The 23,889-nt window shown below is 39.5% G+C and overlaps 3 protein-coding genes across 6 annotated transcripts in view; 1 reads left to right on the top strand and 2 right to left on the bottom strand.

Annotated features, from left to right (window-relative positions):
* The window catches only part of LOC137168657 (glutamine-rich protein 2), a 21,054-nt gene extending 17,941 nt beyond the window's left edge, over positions 1 to 3,113 (bottom strand). Inside the window, exon 1 of one of the 3 annotated variants that reach the window (XM_067571393.1) lies at positions 2,400 to 3,113. In XM_067571393.1, the coding sequence (XP_067427494.1) occupies positions 2,400 to 2,792 (393 nt within the window). In that variant the 5' untranslated portion in view covers positions 2,793 to 3,113. The remainder of the gene's footprint in view (positions 1 to 2,399) is intronic. The other 2 variants (XM_067571392.1, XM_067571394.1) reach the window with 2 other exon arrangements.
* Positions 3,114 to 4,133: 1,020 nt separating this feature from the next.
* mfsd11 (major facilitator superfamily domain containing 11) lies at positions 4,134 to 14,995 on the bottom strand. The gene is made up of 14 exons (XM_067616061.1): positions 14,499 to 14,995; positions 13,686 to 13,840; positions 13,531 to 13,586; positions 13,116 to 13,223; positions 12,171 to 12,250; positions 11,987 to 12,083; positions 11,843 to 11,901; positions 11,596 to 11,743; positions 10,595 to 10,638; positions 9,811 to 9,876; positions 9,597 to 9,722; positions 9,289 to 9,463; positions 8,023 to 8,158; positions 4,134 to 7,934 (listed from the first exon to the last, which is right to left on the bottom strand). Exons 2-14 carry the CDS (start codon positions 13,779 to 13,781, stop codon positions 7,773 to 7,775), a joined length of 1,353 nt encoding a protein of 450 aa, XP_067472162.1. The 5' UTR covers positions 13,782 to 13,840; positions 14,499 to 14,995; the 3' UTR covers positions 4,134 to 7,772.
* Positions 14,996 to 17,095: 2,100 nt separating this feature from the next.
* On the top strand, positions 17,096 to 21,552 carry LOC137200903 (uncharacterized). Of its 2 annotated transcripts, XM_067615612.1 has the most exons (3): positions 17,258 to 17,415; positions 17,503 to 18,187; positions 20,521 to 21,552. In XM_067615612.1, the coding sequence occupies exons 2-3, from the start codon at positions 17,577 to 17,579 to the stop codon at positions 20,885 to 20,887; spliced, it is 978 nt and encodes a 325-aa protein (XP_067471713.1). In that variant the 5' UTR covers positions 17,258 to 17,415; positions 17,503 to 17,576; the 3' UTR covers positions 20,888 to 21,552. The 2 variants fall into 2 exon arrangements, 1 of the variants encoding a protein (XP_067471713.1); XR_010932094.1 differs by lacking the exon at positions 17,503 to 18,187 and having other exon boundaries at positions 17,096 to 17,415; positions 20,521 to 20,659.
* The last annotated feature ends 2,337 nt before the right edge of the window (positions 21,553 to 23,889 follow it).

A 23,889-nucleotide genomic window follows, 5' to 3' on the forward strand; every position in this document is an offset into this window, starting at 1 on the left:
AGCCAGTCATCTCAGCGGGGGACTAATTACCCCCCATCACACAGACGAGGGGGGGGGTTGATAACAAAAACTCCTCCATTTTTATTCAACGCATCACGCAATAATCAAAGGTTTGTCTTTCCTTCGCTGCGTCTCAACCTGCCTCGTCTGTTTGAGATGAAGTCGATGCTGAAGTTCAGCTTCTGTCTTCTGCTCAGAAACCTGAACGCAGACACGCTGAGGTCATTTGAGATGATCTCCTATTGTGCTCTGCTCTGTCATCAACGGCTTAATACTACACTGACATGTTCACCGCCGTCCCGCCAGAGATGCAAGAGAAGAAGAAGAGCAGCTACTGCCGTGGGAGAGGGTCATGTGACCCATGGAGACGGTGGAAGACGTTTTTGATCTAGTTGTAAACATAAAGTAAACAGTGAAGAAGAAACCGTCTCTGGAGATGTTGAGTTTGGACAAATTATGATTAGAATGATGCAAAACATTTACTAACGTTTGCATCCAAAATATGATGTTTTCATTATGAATTTTCCTGCAAACGTGACGTCTGATTGATCAGATGTTGAAGCGTCTCCTCAGTATTACTCAACAATTTATGTTCAAGCTTCTACAAACTGAATTTTCCCTCAAATTCTTTGTTTGGATCTGTCAGTAAAAGACTTGATCAGAGAAACGTCAGATAGGAGGAGGAGACAGACAGGAAACAAGCTACAGCGACGCTCCACAAATCTCATTTTTAACAATAAATTCCTACTAAAATCTGTCAGTTGTAACATTTTTATATTAAAACTCATAAATCAGCAAACCCACAGTCAGTGTGGTCTCTGATGTAACGTCAGCAGTAGAACTCCTTCCTGCTCAGCTACGCTGGTCGGTCATGTGATCGTCAGCAATCAGGACGAGTCGTATTGATCGTATAAATCATCGCCGCCGCTCCGTTCTGTCGGGACTGAAGCGTGTCTGTGGCGTCTGATCGGTGATGTCACAGCAGGCGTCCTCCACCGGCAGCCAAAGGAAAAACACCTGTTGTGACATCACTTCCTGGGGCGTGGCCTCTAGTGCAACACACCTGAACCATCAAACACTGGAGATCTAACTAACCGTTATGTTCATTATCAATTAATCAATTAATTAATCAATGAATGGTTTGGTGGAACGTGATGATGATAATAAATTATTAGGATTAAGTTTCATCTGTCACCACACAAGTTTGATTTACTTTATATTATTTCATATTTTGGAAAAGAAAAGGTGGAGATTTAAATTTAATAAAATATAATAATATATAATATAATATAATACAATATAATATAATCAGGATCATTTTTATCATATTACTGGATTATAATTATAAACACATTCATGTGTAAACATCATTTAAACATGAACACTTATACACTGCCAGGTAGCTGAATCTATGAAAATAGAATTTATTCATTCATTTTGTATTAATAATCTGAATCTATCAGATAAATGTAGTGGATTAAAAAAAGTACAATATTTGCCTTCAAAATGTATAAAAATATAAATATTTTCTCACTAAGACTCAGAAAGTGGATCATATCAGTCCAGGTCTCAGATCTTTACTTCATGTTACTGTTAAAGAAGTTTAAAATACTGCTGCTACGTTATGAAACATCCAGACCTCTCAGGTGGTCTGGATCAGGTCTGGATCAGGTCTGGATCAGGTCTGGAGCAGATCTGCTGCAACTCTCAGTTCTTTAAATCAAGACTGAAGACTTTTCTGTTTGTTTTTTATTAAACTAAATTCTGGAGAATGTATTCATCTCTGGCGCTGAACTGTCATTTTTATTCTTCTATTTTATCTGTCTTATTCTAAACAGTTGTTTCTATTTGACTGTGTTGATATTTTTGGGTTTTTTGAATTGCTGTGTGTTTAATGTACGTTGGGTGGATGCTTCATGCTTATATTCTAATATTTATATTGCTTTATGTTCTCATGTTAATATTTATATATTTTGTTTTTCAATGTAAAGCACATTGAGCTCACTTGTAATGAAATGTGCCAGTTTATTATTAAATTCTATTTGAGCGTTTGTTTCTTTTACATCTTGTCTTCAAGCCTTTTATGTGTTTTATGTGAAGTATTTTTTTAAACTTGTCTTGCCTATAAAATAGCATAAAATGAAAATACAAATGTACTTATTAACAGTAACCACTGGAATGTGATAATAATAATATATAAGTTACATTATCAGGATAAAGAAAATGTGGAGATTGAAGGATCGTTTGTTTTCTGTAAACTCGTCCTTTAATATTTAAAAGAAAATCCTGTTTGGAACTTTTAGTTAAAATTCATATTATAGAGTTTATTACTTTTGGTTCAGTAAATATTAAAAATAAATGTTGCTTCATTTGATAGAAGTGACTGAAGGAGTTCTCACCTTGGACACGCCGTCCTCGCAGCTCTGGATGCGGGTCTGGAGCCTCCGCTGACCGTCCGCCGCGGTGCCGGAGGACGGGGTCCGCTCCAGCAGCTCGGTACCGGGCTGAGCCTCCCGCTCCGCCGCGGACATGCCCCTCTGTGTGCGGTGCAGCTTCTCCTCGGTGTCGCTGTCCTGCTCGGTACCGGAGACCTCCATCAGAGGCTCCGGGTGCCCGCGGCCACCGAGCCCGGGAGGAAGCTCCTTCCACCGGATCTTCATCTCCCGGAGACCCAGCTGCTTCAGCACGGCGTGGAGCAGTTCGTGGAGGGCGCTGAAGTTCACAGCTCCCGTCTGGGGAGTCCCGATGGATAAGTTTAAGAGCTCATACAAGCTGATGCTCTCCTCCGACATGTTGGTTTTATATGAAGACCCGCAGCTCTGTCCGTTTAACCGTTGATTAAAGTTAAGCTAACGTTTGCTAGCTTATCACACTTAAAATATCACCGCCACTTCTACATTTTAGCAAACAAATTCCGCTCGTAATGACCCTCGTGTTGATTAGAAACAGAAATATATTGTATAAAGTTTAAAAAACTATAATAAAAAACACTTTCTCTGATGTGAGAAGAGCCCAGCATCACACCGGCAGGAATCTCGGAGGTTGTTAACGATGTTCAAGAGAAAACAGCAGCCTCGGCTGAAGCAGCGCGTCAAGCTCGACAGATTCACCGGAAAACGACAGTCGCCCTTCAAAGTGAAGCCGTAACGAAGAAAAAACATTCTGACGAACAGCAGCGTTTATTTAAAGTAAAGGCAATTAAGTTGTTTCACTCTTAACATAATTATGCTCAGTATTTCCCCACTTTTTATGTTCCACTGTGACATTCTTACAATGACCTTCGCCTCTGTTCGCCAGTAGGGCTTTTATTTCTAAGTTTCTGACCGGATGTCGTCGTTTTGAGTCTCTCTGACTTGACGCTGTTCCCTCCGCGCGGGTTCCCACGTTGGACTTAACTCGCAGCGTCCCGGTTGCTAGGCAACAAGCGGCGCTCATGCTGCGTTCACGGAGCGGTAAAAAAAATACCAGATCTCATATTATAAATTTTTAAAAAGTCCTTATATGCTTCTATTTTTATGACAATAGAGACAATAAAATATGTTTCATTATCAAAACTAAATCGCCAGGTAGCAGGACGCGTTATTCATTTGTTTCAATAATTACTTAAAATATGTATTTTAATATTATTGATGTTTATTGCATTATTGAAATGCTCAAACCCAAACCAAATGATCAAAAAAGTTGGATCTTTACAAATATTAACTAATGTCTCTAAAAAAATTTAAAAATGTTTTGAATTAATTTCATTAATTAAGTTTATTTTATTTTATTTGTGTATTCATGCGTATTTGTATGTGTCTATATACACTTCTTGAACATCAATTAAAAAGAAATTGTTTGGACAAGAGTGATTTCAGATTTGAGTATTTGGATGTTTTCACAGCCTCATAATATGTTTGTTAACATCTAAACACAATGATTGAGGTTGTTGGAGGCTGTAGTTGCTCCTGTTCAGTTTTGTCACATTTTAACAGCAAATAAAACTACATTAATGTCAACAAGTCAATCAAATAAAATAACCCAATTAAAGATCAATTTATCCTCCAGTACGTTCCTGTTGACCACAGCTCTTTTCACATTACCCATAATATATCATACAGTTTTCTGTCCATTCATGTGAATCACACTACAACTGTTCAAAATAACATTTTATTGATAATAAAAACAAGCAAGCGAAAGTTCAGGTGCCATTCTCAATTACTACATTCAAGTATAAAATCACCTTCATAGTACACATGCATTTCCCTTAATATCCTTGAGATAGATTGCATCCATTGCAGTCGCAACATGAAACAAATTTGACCAACCAAACCCCCCTTCATGTTTAATTCAGCAATAAATTAACGAGAGAATTTAATTCATTAATTGACACTTTTCAACACAAATAGAAAACTACAGCATCTAAGATATAGTTCTATATTTGCTGCCCTTTCCCACCTCGACATTACAAACAGCTGTCTGAAAACACAACGTGTCTTAAGGCCCGTAGTAGCACTGTGTTGGTTTGGCATCAGTTTAAAATGAGTGACGACGTGAAGGGAATCAATAACAACAAGGCTGGAAATGAAAAAGAAAAGAACAAGACTGAGAGTCGACAGCCACGCTAGCGGCTCATCGTAAACACACCGAAAATGGATAAAAGTCGAGGTCCAAAGTTTGTTTCTGATCCTACGAGACGACCAGAGGGAGGCGTCAAATTACAGATATTTGGCATTACAGTGATGAGACGTTTGTGTGTGTTAGTATTATATATATATATATATATTTATGGTTTGAGGATGTGCAAGAAGAGACGTCAATATGTTAAAAGGTTTACTCCACCAAATCAAGAGGACTTTACTTGTCATGGTTACTGTTACTGTGGAAACAGAGAGGAGAGAGTCAGTGTCCAGGAATAAAAGTATTCTGAGCTTCAGTTATAAAAATACAGAAAAAAGTTAATAGGAATTGTGTCACTCCTATTATTCTTCTTTGTTTCTCGTCTGACTTAAATTTGGGGGATAATCATGCTCTCAGCTGTGGAACTACAGTTCCCATAATGCTTTGGGGGATGTCAACCATGTTGCCTACATTTGTTTACATTTTTTTGCCAGTTTGACCCATTAAAAGTCAGTTGAATCAGCTGTTTACAGTGTGACGTGTTTGTACCGACGACGTCACTGAAGACTGAAGAAGACTCTCAGCTTTGAGGAGGATTTATTCGTGATAAAGATCAGAGATGATTATATCTTCAGGAAGTGTAAGTCACGCTCCATCTCATTCAGATGCTTTTTTTTTTTTTGATGATGTCACAGTGATGTCATCAGGGTTATCTCAGCTTCGACTTGATGTCTTTAAAAAGGAGCCATGTGCAGTTTTCTTGTCAACTAAATAAAGTTTCTTAGTGTTTCTCACCAAAACGTTTTCTTATTGTGATCATGTGAATCCTCCAGGTCTGTCAAACAGCCAATTAGTTTTCTTCTTCTTCATCTTTACTACTAGTGGTCAAAACCTTTACTGTTAACCAATTAAACCTTTAACAGAAAGTCTGCGTTACAAACACAGGCAGTGTTTAACAAACAACACTATCCAGTTGCATTATGGGAATTGTAGGAACCAGCATTTTTGGATCTTAGCTCATACTGGAGGGACTTAAATGTCAGGATGTCTCCGCTGGTTCAATTTTGACCTTTTTTTTCTCTTGTGAATCCCCTAAATTTATAAATGTGTACTAACAAGAATCCCTGCTCCTTTAAGTTACTAGTGAGATTTTTTAATATTACCAGTTATTACAATACAGCCTGCGGGGAACATGGATGTTGATTATTATATAAATTTTATGGAAATTCATCTAATAATTGAGGAGATATTTCACTCTGAACCAAAGCGATGGAGCAACTAGAGAAACTACAAACTGTATCTTGTCAAAGTGGGAAAAAAAACTTGAAATTCTTCCTAATTTATCATCTTTTACCTCTAATGAATGTTAGTTGGTGAAAGAAAAAGAAAAAGCACAAACCGAAGCAGCTTCGGCTGATTTCATCCCAATCAAACGAAGTCAGTCACTTGTAATTAGTTTCCTGGAATGCAGAGTCACATGACGACCTGGATCTCATTACAACTAAACTAATTATGTAGCACTTAGTGTAAAAAAAACCAACAACAGCATAACAGAAGAACGAGGATGAAAACAGAAACACTCACAAACAAAAAATGAAAAAAGTCGGTTCAGTTTCTCGATAACGTTTCCCTTTTAACCGCTTCGCTGTTCTTCCGTGAAACTCCTTCGCTGGGAAACTGCAGATAATCAGTCGTAAAAGTTAATTCTACGGTTGTGATCGTCGCCTCGTGACTGCGGCTGAACTCGAGGAGAATGACGGCGTTTGACTGATTCAGGAAATAAATCACTGACGGTGAAGAACGAGGATGTAATGACAGACGCTCGGAGCGCTGCAGCGGCGGCGGCAGCAGCGGCTGTGTCAGTATTTCATCGCAGTCGAGGTTGAATTTGTGCGTATGAGAGGAGGGAAGAGTTTTAAAAGGATCAGACTGGAACTACAGCTGCAACTAACCAGTATTTTCACTATCGATGAATCATTTTAGTATAAAAAAAAAACATCAAAACTGTGAAAAACGTCTGATTTTCTCCGACCAACAGTCCAAATATATCAGATTATCTGTGATGTAAGACCAGGAAAAGCATCACATTTTTGGCATTTTTGCTTAAAAATGAATTAATTGATGATTAAAATAGTTGCTGCTTCATTTTCTGTTGATCAGCTAATTGATTAGTCGACTAAATGTTGCAGCTCTAGTTGACACATCGTTCTATATTTGTCTTATTGTCAACAAATCCCATGAAAAGCCCAAAACCAGCAGAGTATCAGTTTGTCTTTCAACAACATCGTCTCTGAATCTTTAAATAAATCGCTCAAGTTTCATGTTTAAAAAAAGGTTCAGTGACTTCCTGAAACAGCTGGAGAGGAAACAGTGCGTTTGTGGGACTACTTTCAGCGGCGGATGAATCCACATTTGGTTGCTCTGGTGAGTATTACTGGCAGCGGGATGGTGTGTGTGTGTGTGTGTGTGTGTGTGTGTGTGTGTGTGTGTGTGTGTGTGTGTGGTTGAGTCAAAGTGGGTTTTTTTCATGGGATTTATTGAAAACAAGAAAAATATAGAAGATGACCAGACTTTTCCTCTGAGTCAGTGAACGCAGCAGAAGCAGCTGCACCAAAAAAAAAAAAAGAAAACAGGAAGTTGTGGAAATGTTTGCATTCTAAGCTACAGATGATTCAGTCAGTGTGATTCCTCAGAGCCTCTTTATACAAGTGTTGAAAGGTCAAAGAGTCAAAAGTGCTTTTTCGTTTAATTAACAGATCTTTACCCATCATGCCTCTGTGACGGCTGGTTATATATTTTCATGATTTTGTTGTATTAATTTGAAAAACCCCGTGTGCACAAAATAATAACTGCGAGGCCGGGAGTGAACCAAAGATGAGGTATATCTGGCGTGCACACGGCGTCTCCTCGTGCCTTCGATGTAGTAAAAGATAAACGTGGAGAGATGAAGGTTAACGTTCGGCTCTCCTGCGGCCGCCGCACAGCTCCGTTAAAAAAAAACCAAAACATACCACAGCGTCAGTCTCCGCCAGCCGAGGCTGCGGTGGCTTTCATCGTCCCTGGGTGATTTTTTTTTTTCCAGCTGTGGAGAGCGAAACACCTCCAGCTGTGCCCTCCTCCTCCTCCTCCTCTTCCTCCTCCTCCTCCTCCTCCTCCTCCTCACTATAAACAGATCAGATGCTGTCGTAGTCTGATTCCCGCCGGTTGGACTCGGCCATCCACTCGGCCACAAAGAAGGTCATGGAGCCCAGGAAACCCACCAGGACCAGTATGAGCAGCTGCCAGTGCAGCAGCAGGTAGTTACTGTAGAAGAAGGCCAGAGCGGCCATGATGGACTGGAGAGGAAACACAACAACGGTTATAGTGAAAAAAAAACAGCAAAATAAACACTCAAAACATCTCCCACGTGAGTGTGAAGGTCACCTGGATGAACTTGAAGACGGCGAAGGCGGGGGCGCTGTTGTCTCGGTACATGAAGCCGATGATGCTGAGGAGCTGCGTGTTGAAGCAGCTGTCGCCCAGACCGAGCAGGAAGCTGCAGAGCAACGCCACGCCCACGCTGAGCGCCAACACACAAACATCACAGTTCAAAATGTGGACACCTCTCCTTTTTTTTTTTTTTTTTTGTATAATTGTACTTTTTGCATAACAGGAAGTGAGTTTTTGTTGTTTGCTGGAGCTACAGCAGAGTGTGAGAGCTCATGGAAGCAATCAGTAAGTACGGTGAGGCAGCACATGTTTAGACAAACATCCTCTGTTGAGATTTTCAAGAAGCAGCTCAAAACTTATTTTTATGGTTTTGCTTTTAACCTTTTAACATCCACCAGCGACCTGCTTAAAGCAGCTGGAAGCAGCAGCATCATTTAGCCAACTGGAGACGACTGGAGACGTTCAGAGACGCCACAAACTATAAACTCCCGTAAGGTTGGACCTGGAGGTCTGGAAGACGTAGAAGGTTTACAGTGTTCTGGCATAAAGCATCTTAATTATTGTTATTCAAATATGATTCATGATAGACGAGTCTTATCTGAACTGATGTAGTTCAGTTTGTGTTTTAGCCGCATGCTAAACTAGAAGGTGAAACGTGATACATGCATCATGACCTCACAGTTCTCCTGTTAGAAGCTTTTCCATTTGGCCAAACAGGTGAAAATTCTATAAAAAGGATGAATGTTAAAGGGTTAATTAACTCTGTTTTATCTTTATTATCTCCTGATGATTTTACCTCAGTTTTTTTTATTGTTTATTGTATTTTTTTCCTTTATTTTATCATTTTTAAAAATCTGTTTTTTGTTTGTTTTTAATACCTTTTTCTGTAAAGCACTTTGAGCTGCATTTTATGTTACGAAAGGTGCTTTATAAATAAACTTTATTATTATTGTTCTTATTAATCCACCTCAGGATCATAACTCAGTCAAATCTGAACACACAGACATGATAAACATATATAAACATATATGATAACATATTTTTATCTCTGGTGTTCATCACAAACTCATTTCCATAAATCTGTGTAGAAATCATTGAAAAATTTTAAAAAAGCGACGTCTGATATCTGCAGAACCTGCTTCAGAATGATCACATGATCACAGTGATCCAGTTCAGCAGACAGTTAATGAGCCCAGTCGTCTCAGTTTTGATCTTCTGTATGTGTGTAAAAGGTGAAACAGGAAGTTTAAATATAAACACCTGGGGGTGATGTAGGCCTGCAGGTCGGTTCCTTCCTCCGGAGCCAGAGGAGCGTCGCTGGCGATGTTCAGGAAGATCAGGTAAAAAGCCACAAAGTGTACGATGAGTCCCAGCAGCACCACCGGGTTCCTCCCGAACTTGTTGCACTTGTTCAGCATCCCGAACACGCCTCCTCCTGATCGCACGGAGAGGAGGAGAGAGAGAGAAACGGTTGCTTCCTGGTTCTCTCTGCAGTGTTTTTAACGTGACAAACTGCATCATGAACGAGGGTGATGAAGAAGAAGAAGAAGAAGAGACTGAAGACTCACCTAAGATCTCTCCTAAGCCGATGCAGATGCCGGAGATGCCGATCAGACTCTTGGCGTCTTTGCCGAACTGCGTCATGGCGCCGATACACGTCCCGTACACCCCGCTGTAAAAGGTGAGCTCCAAGCCTGTCGGGACAGACGGCGTGAAGTCAGACTCATCTCGGTTACATCATCATCATCAGTTTAACCTTCGTCTCAAACACGTTGAACTCACCTGAATACGCGATGGACAAGCTGAGCAGCAGCATCTCTTTAGTGACGAAGAGTTTACACGCTTTGACTGCAGACAGGAAACACACACAACATTTATAACAGTACAGAAACACTTTATAATGTAGTTATAAGTGTTTAATGTATTTGTCATCAACTAAAACAGTAAAACTGTTGTAATAATGTAAATATTATAATTGTTGATGATTGCTGTACATTAGAGCTGCAGCTAATGATTATTTTCTTTATTTTATGTATATTTTTGTCTATAAAATGGATAAAAAGTGATGAAAAACTGTCCTTTAGTTTTCCAGAGCTCAAGATAACGTCTTCAAATGTCCCAAAAACCCAAAAATATTCAGTTCATAAAGATATAAAACACATTTGAGAAGCTGGAATCAGATATTTGGTGTTTGTTTGCCAGATCTATCTGCTCTACTGTATGCTTTGTTTTTGTTTGTTTTATTTATTTGCACAAATAACAAGACGCAAAACCCCAAAAATGGATTAAAGGAGTAAAAAAAGGATGATGATGATGATGATGATGATGATGATGATGATGATGATGATGATGATGATGATGATGAGATTTAAAAAACCCAAAAAGGTTTTAAAAGACATTTCACCAAAAAACAAGAAAAACAACAAAAACATCTAAAACTGAAGAAAGAAAGAAATATAGACACACATTAATAAACTTATATCAGTTCACAACTACATTATGTTCATATACAGATAATAAAAGCTAAACAGGCTTTAAGTGTGAACAGTTGTTGTGATAAACGTACCAAAAGCATCCAGCGCTTGAGCTCCGAGACTCGACTGTGGTGAGCTGCAAAGAAAAAGCAGCAGCGAGATGAGACGCCTGCTGACGGAGGTGATTATATGAATATATTAATAACGATGTTACAGATATAACGAGAACCTTCCATCACCAGTCAACCCAGCGTGTGTGTGTGTGTGTGTGTGTGTGTGTGTGTGTGTGTGTGTGTGTGTGTGTGTGTAAAAAAGGCTTCTTGACTTTTCACAGGCTCATATTTTTTTTTCTCGGCGTTTCGCTTTCCAGCTCATCTCTAAACCGGATCGGTCGTCGTGGCGACCGTATCACAGCAGTTTCAATGAGACATGTAGAGAAGTATTTACAGTTAAAGGTCATCTGTCTCCTCTGCTGCAGGACCAACAACCGTCTCTTCAAAAATATATTATATAAAGACGTTCTTTTAATAATTTATGGAGGCAATTTATTAAATAAATGTCAAGTTAATGAAGAATTGAAAGAAAAGAGGCTCAAGCACAACGACGCTGGATGAACAATAAATTAATAATAATAATTATAATGAGTTGTTATTATTTAAAGAGCACCGTTCAAAACCCATGTTACTTCACTAAAGACAGAAAATTAAAATCATTTATCACGATACAGAAGAAAACAATTCCAGTAGTTTAAAGGACGAGTTCCCAGTGTTCCCAGTGTTCCCAGTGTTCCCAGTGTGTTAAACCAGCAGTCAGGTGTCTGTAATCATTCCTACTGGATATTCAAAGATCCTTCAAATGTGCTTTCAGTGGAAGTGATGGAGGATAAAATGCACAGTTTTATCATTTAAAGTCTGTGTGAAGCTTCTATCACATCAAGTTGATATCTGACACATTTACAGTCACGTTTAAGAAGCTGAATCAGAGAAATTTGACTTTTTTTCTTCTTAAAAATGACTCCAAACAATTATTTGATTGTTAAAATAGTTGGAAACTAATCTCTGAATAGTTGCAGCTCATGGAGTCTCAGACTCACCCGACTACAGAGCTGCTCTCTGCGAACTCCGACTCCGACGTCTCCGACGGAGCGGATTCGGCGTCGGGCTTCCGGATGAGGAAGAAGAGGAAGCAGCCGACCAGACTGATAACGGTGAGAGAGATGAAGACGGTCTGACGGTCCTTGTCTGAGACACACAGCATGAGTCACACTCTTTAAAACCAGAACTGGAGTCGATGAGCAGCAATAAACAGACTTTATAAAACATATTAAACTCTCTTCCTACCTGTTATGTGAACGTGTCCGTGCCAGGCGCAGTATATGTAGAGATTCCCAAAGAACAAGCTGCAGAGACATAAAGGACGTTGAATCAAACACATCAAACAGCACAATTCTACCAAAGAACAGAGTTAAAGGCAAAAAGATTCACCTGAACTGCAGCAGCGCCCAGAATATGCCGCTGTTTCTCCCGATGTTGGCGTCCGTGGAGTTGATGGCGAGCACGTTTCCCTGAGCGGTCCACAAGACTGGAACAAAACACGCAGACCATCAGAGAAACACACAAGAAGCAGGAAAAAACATGGAATCCACAGCTGGAAATAACATCTGTTTACCTGCTGCTGCTACTCCAACCAGCACAGACGCCGTGTAGAAGCTCCACGTATACGGATAGATGAACATGGCGATGTAACCGCTGCAGAAACACGACAACAACAGGCTGAATTCTGTTTATATTATATAGAATTATATCTTCTGTTATGATGATATGAAGGTACTTGAACCTAAATGTATCTGACAGACTCGACAGGAAATAAACTGGTTAAAACCTTCATTTAGAAACTGGAAATCAAATGTAAACTGCATTTTTTTAAAAAAAAGGAGGAGTGACGTCATGTGACGTCCACAACTAAATAATAATAGTGATTTATTGTGAGAGGAGGCAGATGTAGAGCTCTACATGACTTAGAGGATGATTTACTTTAGATGGTTAATCATGTTTCTATTCAGGGATGAAACTAACAGTTATTTTTTTGATTAATCAATTAGTTGTTTGGTCTTTAAAATGTCAGAAAATTGATCAAAGTGACGTCTTCAAATGTCTTGTTTTGTCCACAATCCAAAGAGATTCAGTTTACTGTCACAGAGACTAAAGAAACAAGAAAATATTCACATTTGAGAAGCTGAATCAGAGAATTTCAGCTTTTTTTTTCCCTTAAAAAATGACTCAAAACGATTAATTGGTTATGAAAACAGTTGGTGATTAATTGACTAATTGTTGCAGCAGTCTCTTTCTCTCATATATACATATACATATATATATATATATATATATATATATATATATATATGTTTATTTATTTATTACCATCTTCTTTCTCTCCTTCAGTTATTAATTCATTTCTTTGTTTGTCATCTTTATGCTAAATGTGTAAATATAGTAAGAATGCTGGAAGTTTACCGTCATATGTAAGCAAATATAAATCTACGTAGTGTAAAAACAGGAAGTCTGGATTATCATCGTGAGCAGAAGTTGAGGCGGGAGTCAGCGGTGAGCTCACCTGTACAAAAGCCCGCTGAAGAACATGGACAGCTGCGGTCCGATGACGGCCACCACCGACGGGGCGATCAGGTTGGATGCAGAGAAAACTCCGTAGATGATGGCCATGCTGCAGGAGGCAGACGGCACAACAGTCGGTGCTTAGTCATCATATTCTTGTTGCTTTCAAAGATTTCACTGATTCACAACGAGTTTGAAAGTAACACAGAAGTGATGTTTCCTGAAACCCGCCCTGACTGGAGCACACTGAGAAAACTTTTGTTCCCTTAAATAGTTTAGCTGAAATTTAATTATCCTTCTGGGATTTGATTATAGAAGCAGCCACCAGGTCTGCATCAATGGTGGCAAAGTCTTCAGTCAAATATTCTGCGCTGGAGCATCAGATAAAAGATAAAATGTAAAACATAACAGTTAACCTCGTGTATCCGCTGCCGTGGAACTCGGTGCTGTTGAAGCTCTTGATAACAGTTTGCTGTGAAGATGAAGAAAGATGATTGTTAAGGACTGAAAGACATAATTATCTCATCTTCAGTTATGTGAGATCAATCTGGAATGTGTCAAACCATCCCACCTCTATATTGCCGCATGTCTGAAACGCAGTAAACATGAACATGAAGCCGAAGCCGAGGATGATGATGTTTAACAGCCTCTTCCCCTCTGGAGTCATTTTGGAGGATATTTGCAAATCTCTTGATGAAGTGAATGGAAAATAAATCACCAGCACATCTGAGAATGAAAAAGCAGAAGAAGAAATCAGCAGAGTGTGTTATATCCGAGCAACATTAATGTACTCACTGCAACACTTCCTTGTTGGTGAGACAACAGCTGGTATTCTGTTTTTACACCAAACTCCATTCAGAAATCTGTAGTTTTATGAGAATCACGCGCACAGTTGAAGTCTGTGACAAATCATGTGTGTTTAATAAAATGTTGGACTTGCCAGGGTTCATTGATCACTTCGGCTTGCAATAGATCCAAATACAAATTACTTTATTTCGATAAAATATTAACTTTTAGAGATGTTTAGACTGCGCGCCGCCTCCCATCTCAGCGGCGGAACAACGCAGAAACTTACATTTCTCAAAGTTAGATTGCTTTAAAAGAAGTATTGTTTGTTTAATTTATTATATGCCGAATTATAAAGTGGGTCGTTCTGACTACTATAAGACATAAATGTATATTATATCAGATATTATCTTTGCATCTAAGCACAGGAAACCTTAATTGACTAATTTTTTAAAGGGAGTTTGTCTTCATTTCTAAAAAGGAAAGAATAAAGACTCTGGCTGACTTTACTTGACTGTATGACACAGAGGTATATTTATATATATGTCACGTAAAGCTGAAGAAAACAACTGTTAGTTTAACAGAGAAAACAACTCACCAACAGTGTTGAAGTGTTTAGCTAAACCTCTGGCTGCTCTTCTCTGCGGCTGCGCGGTCTCAGTGTGCTATTAATGACATAGTTAGCTCTTTGTTAAACCTGCGATATCTTTAGCCATTTGTCCTCTCTGTGTAGTTCTCAAACTAAATACAGCATGACTGAATCCGTCGTATAAAACAGATTATCAGCAGTTCTTTCGCGGCGCCGGTAAACAGGACCTGCCCGAAACTGGGAAAGTCATGTGAATTAATCAGCTGACTGTAATGTCGTGACCCAGCTAGCTGCTAGCTGCTAGCTAGCTATGCTTCAGCTACAAAACCGCAGATCTACAAACGCTGCGCGCGGAGGAGCTCCGTCAGCAGCGAGTCAGCTTAAACCAATCCAGTTTAGTTTACTGTGATTCATCTTCTTCTTCTGTTGTTTACTGGCGAACTACGAACCGACGTTAAAGGCGCATCAGGGCTTCCTGCTGTACCGGAGTCTGTATCATCATGACTTTAAATCACTGCTTTTACAGGCTTCTCATACGGCTCTTAGCCCAGGGCCAAAAGCTTTTAAATAACTTCCTTACCCCCAGGATAAGGGAGCTGTTAGCCTCAGGATAAGAAAGTTTTCACACTGGCACAGTCCTGGCACGCTTCAAAGTGGGCTAACCCCGATTTTAGCCCGGGGTTTGCTGGCCCTGCTCCAGAGTAGCCTTAGCCCCAAGTTTACAGAGTTATCCCCTGAAAACTGACTCAACACTGGGCTACAAGTGTGAACGCGGGCTAAAGTAAACAGTGGAGTACTAGTTGTAGTAGTAGTGGTAGATGTGCAGGGTTAATCTGGGTTTAGGTTAATCTGGGTTAACAGTGTGTGTGAAAAGGGGTTAATATATCCCAGGGTCAACACTTAACCCCCGGCTAAGCATATGTAGTGTGAAAAGCCCTAAAGTGGGATCCAGGGACCCCCAGAGGTCCTTGAGGAGGTTGCAGGGGGTCTCCAGCAAAAGGGGAATAATTTATTTTCACTGTAATTCCATCCATAAGTAACATAGTGACAGAATGACTATTTGGTCATGAGACTCATACACTTTCTGTAATGAAACATCTAAAAGCAAAAATCCTATCAGATGAGGGTCTGTGGTCTAATTTGTGTCAGTTTAGGGTCCTTGACATGAAAATGTTTGTGAAACACTGACTTAAACAACAAAGAAAACTAATGAAAAAAAACGTCATAACGAAGTTATATTCTGGACATTAAACCCATTTTGTTTAAATTTCTAGATAAAGCTCATGTGTGGAAACTTTCGGGACATTTTCACTCAAAGGCAGACATTAAAAGGAAACTAATTTTAAATCAAATTTCACAATATACAACTTCACAAGAGAGAGTTTCTTGTTTTTAAAAAATGGCACAATATACTATTTATTAAGTATTTTGAAGTACACTTACTGCTACAAGTACCAGAAATTAAACAATGTCCAAAATAAAACTCAATGAAACATCAAATAAAAGATTAAAGTCCACTTTGTTTTTTATCCTGTTAATTCAGTTATTACACAATATGTGAACATTGCAGATCTTTGTACTTTTTGTAATCACCAGAAAGAAAATATTCCTCATTTCTTTTCTTCCACTGTGATGTGGTTCAGACAATAGACTGTATATAAAGATACATAAATAATCATTAGATTATTAATAGTGAAGCATCAGTGTTAGAGCAGCATGTTACTGTTGTAGCTGCTGGAGGTGGAGCTAGTTTACACTACTTTATATACAGTTAGCTAGTTTAGTCCAGTGGTTCCCAACCTAGGGGTCGGGCCCCTCCAAAGGGTCAGCAGATAAATCTGAGGGGTGGTGAGATGATTAATGGGAGAGGAAAGAAGAAAAAACAAAGTTCTGATACACAAATCTGTTTTCAGTTTTTTGGACTTTTTCTCTAATCTTTGATTTTTGCTGAAATATTGGATCATTTGAACATTTATTGAAATGAAAGCATGTGAGAAGTTTAGAGGGAAATATCACTATTTGGTGGAGCTGTTAACAACTCATAGACATGTGAAATGTGACCCCGACTACACACTGCTTTTTGTAAGACGTCAAAAGCCAAAAAGGTTGGAAACCACTGGTTTCATCTTTAACAATGTGTTGTATTTTAAAAGCTTGTTATATTATCCATTGTGTTAAATCTTCATCTGAAAAGTAACTAAAGCTGTCAAATAAATGTAGTGGAGTAGAAAGTACAATATTTCCCTCTGAAATGTAGAAAGTAGCATCACATGGAAATACTCAAGTAAAGTACAAATACCTCAAAACTATACTTAAGTAAAGTACTTGAGTAAATGTACTTAGTTACTTTCTAGCGCTGTAAATAATTCCATATAAATAATAAATACATAAATACAAATCTTTATATACAGTCTGTGGTACAGGCCTTTTGGCAAGAACTTGCTAACCATGTGTTCAGCTTCATTGATGAGCCTTGTAGTTTGATTTTATATGATGTAATTGTATTTTTCTGAGACAAGAACAGTTCATTTCATCCTTTCAGAACATTGTCAATTTTTATGTTTCAATGGCTACATTTTATATCCACAAATGCAAATTTTCGAAAGTCTATATATGAAGAACCACTTTCTCATATATAACGTCAACAAGTTAGTTATATATAATTTGTTGACGTTTTTGTTTGCTTTTTGAGGTGATCAAATTAAAGCAGTTCCACAAGAAGGTATTAATGGAGCAAACATGATAGAGCCCCTATTTAAAGAGTAGAAGAAGTCTACAGTCACTGGTCAGTTCGAGGGTGGCGGTAAAGCACCAAGTAAAGCTGTTTGCCATCCGCCAAGAAATATCAGAAGAAGAAGAAGAAGAAGAAGCAAACGAAGAAGAAGAGGTTCGCCCACTGGACTGGGGCAGTTTGGAGCTGCAAGATGTAAGTTGTTTTGTGGCTGAAAAGCCTCCAAAATACCGCAGGCAAGACGATTTAATACAAATTACACCCTCGTATGTGTGTATGCAGTTTACCGAGCAGGTAGGCGGTGTGTCAGCCAGGATATAAAGTGTTTTGAGGAAGGCTGCGCTGGTTAAAGCATCATGAGCAGGCCCCCGCCCGACGTCGACGACTTGACTTCTCTCAAAGTGAACAACCTGACCTACCGGACATCGCCCGAAACCCTCAGACGGGTGTTCGAGAAGTACGGCCGGGTAGGCGACGTCCACATCCCCAGAGACCCCTACACAAAGGAAAACCGCGGCTTCGCGTTCGTGCGGTTCCACCACAAGCGGGATGCGGAGGATGCGTTGGACGCGATGGACCGCGCGCTGCTGGACGGGCGGGAGCTGCGCGTCGAGATGGCTCACGTCGAGGGCATCAAAGTGGACAATCTCACTTCCCTCAAAGTGGACAACCTGACTTACCGGACATCGCCCGAAACACTCAAAATGATGTTTGAGATGTACGGCCGGGTAGGGGACGTCCACATCCCCAGAGACCCCTACACAAAGGAAAGCAAAGGCTTCGCGTTCGTGCGGTTTCACAACAAGCGGGACGCGGAAGACGCGATGGACGCGATGGACGGCGCGCTGATGGACGGACGGGAGCTCCGCGTCCAGATGGCCCACGGAGGAGGAGGAGGAGGAGGAGGAGGAGGGCGGCGGGTAGGCCAGCCCCGGAGGTACGGGGGTCATGACCGCAGGAGCAGGAGGTGAGATTAACTCAGGTTTCTGTGGACAGACAACGCTTCTGATTCTAGCTGAAGGGAAACATAATTAATGATCTTTAGCGGCTGAATCTGCGTTTTTGCACCACGTACACCTGTGAAAAGGTGTTAGACATCATAGCAAAAGCCTCAACACTGTTTAACCCACTTCCAGATCTGTGAAACCCTTATTTTGCTCAGTAAAGGCCCCATGATAAGGAAATTAGAGCGTCTTTAGCTTCTATACTGTGATGAATGTCCTTTTTAACCCTTTTAGATGACATCACCAGTCATATGTGCACCTGTTAAGCAATATATGCCAAATATAATATAATATAAAATAAATTCTTATATCAAAATCCAATCATGTTTTCTTCCTGTATGACAAAATATGACGTGTGCTTATGTAGGCTTGAATCAATCAATAATATCATGACGTCAGTTAATCTATAATCTCAGGACCATCTGTTACAGAGAGCTCTTGACCTCAGCTATCATGTGAGTAAAGTCAACAACTGTGTTTACATCCCCTTAATCTCCTCAGTGTTCTCTCAATTCACTATTCACAACTTACAATTCAAGGAAAACAAATATTTAAAAAAAAAAAAAACTAAGATTCCCTAGAGCCACACCATACAGCTGGATAAAAATCAGCACCATAGTTGTAGTTTTTTCAGTTTAGGGTTGTAAATAGGGTCATAAAAAGACACGCTACTGAATATATCAGATATCTAGTGCAGCCGAACAAGTGATAACGCTGCATCTAGATGATCTGTGTTAAAAAAAAAAAGTAAAGATGTTGTTTTATTTCAGATATTTTAGCCAAAACAGGAGTTGAGCCACAACAAAATGGCTTTCTGAAGTAATTCAAACTGATGGCCGTAACATTAACCTGCTATATTGTTGAGTTATCAAAAACGCTTTTGTGTTTGTTGTGTTGAGAAATGTTAAAGATTCACTAACAGAAAACTTCAACACGGCGACAGTGAGGAAAATACTCGGATGTGATTGGCCGACCAGGGGTCCTCTGGTTGGCCAATCACAGAGCTTCAAATCCTGGATTTCTGGATCGGCGTCATACTGAATCTCAGTTCTGTGTAGCTGAGTGGTTTCAGTGATAGCAGCGTCCATAGCAACACCATAGCAACCTCCATAGCAACCACCATAGCGGCGATGGAAAGCCTGAAAAAATCTTCTCAATAACTAAAAGTAAATGACATCACTGAGTGAAGATTATGAAAAGACAATGCATCTTCCTCGCTGGAATGTTATCAAAATGCATTGTAATGCCGAAGCTATCTTAAAACATTGAACTGAGAATAAAAGTAAAGTCAGCCATGTTTTGTTTGTAGTGTATTGAGAGGACAGTGATTCTTAATCCATAAGAATGAACCATTTTATGTCATTTCTTCCTGCTGAATGGAGGATTCATAGTAGGTTGGATGAACATTTGAAACATTTCACAGGAAGACTAAAGACGGAGATTTTGATGTAAAAATACTCTGATATTGATGTTTTTTTGACATACTGTATATTTGGGAAGAGATGAAATTAACAATCAACACCTGTTAACTGTGTATTTAAATCAGAAAAAGGGGTGATTTCACTGCCTTTTTTTCCCATCCAGACCACATTAGAGCAGGTCCAGATCAAATACCACCATATGTAGACCTGAGGAGCCTCCAGAGACTCATTAAAACAGATTTAAACTTGTGAAACCTTTTCATTCTATTTGTGAAAACTGAAAAAAGGGGCTGATTTCACTGATCTTGCGGCTAGAAATTCACAGCATGTACATATGAAAGTAAATAACTCCAGCAGACTGTCTACATTAACCTAACCGCAAAAAAATAACTGTTTCTGAGTGAAAGAGTTTCTCTACATGGTCAATACGAACAAAACGGAGACACTGCCCAGCTAAAGCTCGCTAGCTATCTTCATCAGCCCTTTACTGACCGACAAGCCTGACAAACCAGAACACAAAGATCTGGAAACATGAAAAACCCTCTAAACCCGTTTCCTGTATCAGGGTATCTGCACAGGGCCGGAGTGGCTACAGGTTTTAATTTTAACAAGCAAGAGAACAGCTGATACTATTGTTTACATCCTGGTGTCATTATGCATATACATTAGTGCACAAGCTGTCTACATTACAGTTTATCATCACTGATCACCTGCTACAACTGTATTATACTATTTTACTATATTTTAACTTTCTATACGTACTGTTTGAGCGTTGTTGGAGGGAGCCTGAGATTTAATTTTCATTGCCAGATGTGCACATGACTAATAAAGAACTTCAGTGATGTTTTGTTTTGTTGTTTTTTTTTTTTAAACAGGTGTGAAAGCTTCACCTCAAACTGTACCTCCAGGGCAGGCAGTGTGACAGAGGGGCATTTCCCTGATGATGAATCCGCCGGGCCATCGCGGTTAACGTGGAACGACGGGAGGACTTTCGAGTTCCCCGACCGCCTCAGCCCCACCCCGAAACGAAGGAAACTAATGGACCTGACCGGCGCCGAGGATGAAGTCACGGATCATCTATACAACCCGGACATCATGCCTGCACAGACACCTCGAGCTTCAAAAAGTCTCGTGCTGCTGGAGAGTCTGGCAGTGCTCGCGGCAGAGAATGACATTCTGAGAGAAGAGAATGAGAAACTGAAAAGACAGCTGGAGAAACAGAAGCAAACTTTTTTCCTTTAGTCAGATTTCCTTCAATATTTCACCGGATTACCTGACGCTGCCACCGTTGGAAACACTTCAAATTTGAGCTACAGTATCATCCTGACCAGTCGATCAGTTGCTCCTCACCTTAACGAAGCTGTAACTTAATTGCAGACGACATTTCAACAAGGTTTAATCGTAGCACAACCACAGTAACCAACATCTTAACCACCATCATTGTCTGCTTCACTCAAACATCCACAGTTGTAGTGCAGGACGCTGCTCAACTGCACTGAGGTTGTCGTCTTTAGCTTTGAGAGGCTTGACACATGGTTATTTGTACAGCCAGTACAAAGGACGGAACACACCAGTGACCTGTATACTGGGAACGCCTCAGACAACTCTAACTGCCTCTACAACCAGGTGATATTATTAAGGCAGACAAGGGCTTCACAGTTCGGGACATTTTTGCCAGTGAGAGTCTTGTTCACACAGGAGGACGTGAACAATAACAGACTAATCTCCAGTGATGGGACACGTGGAGAAACTGATATTTTTAAGCATTTTGCACCACATCCAGTAACCAGTTGAACATTGTTGCTTTATCTTCTCTTCTTCCTGTTCTTCTGACTTATTTATGACTGTTAATTTTGCAGAAAACTTATTAAAAAAAAGTAATACCAGATAAATGAATGTGTTACTCTTCTTTAAATCAACATTTGTCAAACATGTTGTGTCATAACTTCACTTATTATAATTGTCACAATTAATACAAAGGACATTAGTACATAAATACAAGTACAGATATTAACTGACAGTTGTAACACAATGCAGTGTTTCTCCTGTGTCGTGCTTTGGGGCGGCGTCCTCAGGAGAGACTCAGCAGCCACATTTCTCTGTTCTCTAGTTCTCTGTTTAGCATCGTCAGGTTTGGCTAACACATTGTTGCTAACTTTAGGGCAACTCCCCTTCACTTTTCCAGCAGTCGGGGAAACAGACGAGACTTTTCCATGGATGTATTATAAGAGCTGGATACCGGACTAAAAATCATGGATGTATACAGAGAACTGGATACAGGAAGAGCGCCGGGCTTTGAAGCCAATTTGACATAGCGGTTAAACCGTGTAATTACAACGTCACGTGATGCACACTAGCCCAAAAAGACTTTTCCCCATAGACTTACATTGTGAGAGAGACGTCTGTAAATCAGTGGATACATTTTTCGGGGCATCACAACCCCCGCGAAATGACTCCTCTCACTATCAGGATTAAATCCGTTTGGTCTGATCACATTTCAAAAGCCTAGAAGAGCCGCATGATTGAATTGTTTTATCCCTGTTTTAGCCGGAGGGCTAAACTGGAAGTAGCCGACTCGGCCAGTGAAAGTCACTAGTGCGCATGCTCTATGGGCAGCACAATGCGGAAGATCCGGGTACTTTCATACTGGGAAGTTGATTTTTTTTATTTTTTTTATTTTTTATTTTTTTGGCTTCATGCGCCACTGAGCAACTTTCATAAGAATGAACGGGGCCCCGCCTCCGACGCTGTATCCAGTTCTCTTAATACATCCATGGCATCCAAAAAATACATCCAAATACATCCAAAAAAAGTTTCTAGCTTCCGGGTTTGCTTATATATATATACATATACATATACATATACATATGTATGTATATATATATATATATATATATATATATATATATATATTTCTGGACTCAGAATCCACCTCATCCCAGTACAAGTGATGACCAGGATACCAGTGCCTGTTACTGGGTGGCCGGTCTTTTGATTCCAGTTGAAACAACATCATAAAATGAGTAACAGTAATTGAAATTGTTCCAAGTGAGAATACCATCAATTCAACAGCCTTTTATTAGCACTATCCATTTATAGCACACCTTTAAACTAAGCTTTTAAAAAACCCACAGTGTCCCAGAATGCATCAGAAAAGATGAATGACTGGTAAACTAACGTTTCAGTATGGAGATGATGTTTGTAAAGTAGTACTGCAACACATCCTGAGTATATGTTAGCACCGTTTGATAAATATCTTAACATAATACAATGACTTTAAACCACATAATGTTAAGTGTTAACGTCATGTTGTGGATGATGTTCTTCTCAAACACTCTCACAGCTGCAAATTTGTTTGTTTTCATCCTTGTCCACACAAACCTGCTGCTGGTTGGACACTCGCAGCTCCTCTTCCTCTTTGCTCCTCTTCACTAATACTATCAGAGCTGAACTTTCACAAAAGTTTATGCCAACATCTCTGTTTTGTCCTCATCTGTCACAGCTGTAGTTTCATTGTAAATTAATTTCTTTCTTTTTTATTATTCCCCATATTTAAGCAATTTCTGTTTCTCCAAAAAAACCTTCTTTGCATTTTTAATTGTTTTCCTTGCATTAGTTTGCAACCTTTTATATGGAAATTATGATTATTTCAACAAAGCTTTATTTCAAAATTTTATTGCATTTTCACATTACTTCATCCACCATGGTACTATTTTATCTTTATTTTTACCTCCTAGCTTCACACATCAACACCCTGATTAACATCCAATTTTTTGCATTTAATCTGCTTATTTTTTCCCAATCAGCAGGATCACACTTTACCTGCCACTGTTTCTGATACTAAAGTAAGATCTGTGACTGATTCTGTACCATTTCCATCATTATAACTATCCCATAATATACTATGAGCATTAAAATCTCCATCAACTTTTCCTTCTAGATATACAGCTTGTTCTAATGAAAGCTCATTCCAGAGATTGTAAAAGTTAATTATTTTGACATATGATGCAGTTTTATCCTGCTGGGATGGAGAGCATCCTTACCTTTGGAATAACTGTCTAGTATGGAAACACCTCAGCGCAAGACAGGAAATGTCTTGACAAAATAATACACACAGCATCAAAAATCAAATGCCAGGAATTTCCATCCCTCACTGAGATCTACAGGCTACTATAAGACTAAAGGAAAAGGGACACAATGTTCTTCAAGACTCCTCTCTCTCTCTGCTAACCATCTTTTTAACT

Source organism: Thunnus thynnus, chromosome 17, assembly GCF_963924715.1.
Source record: "Thunnus thynnus chromosome 17, fThuThy2.1, whole genome shotgun sequence".
Taxonomy (NCBI): Eukaryota; Metazoa; Chordata; class Actinopteri; order Scombriformes; family Scombridae; genus Thunnus; species Thunnus thynnus.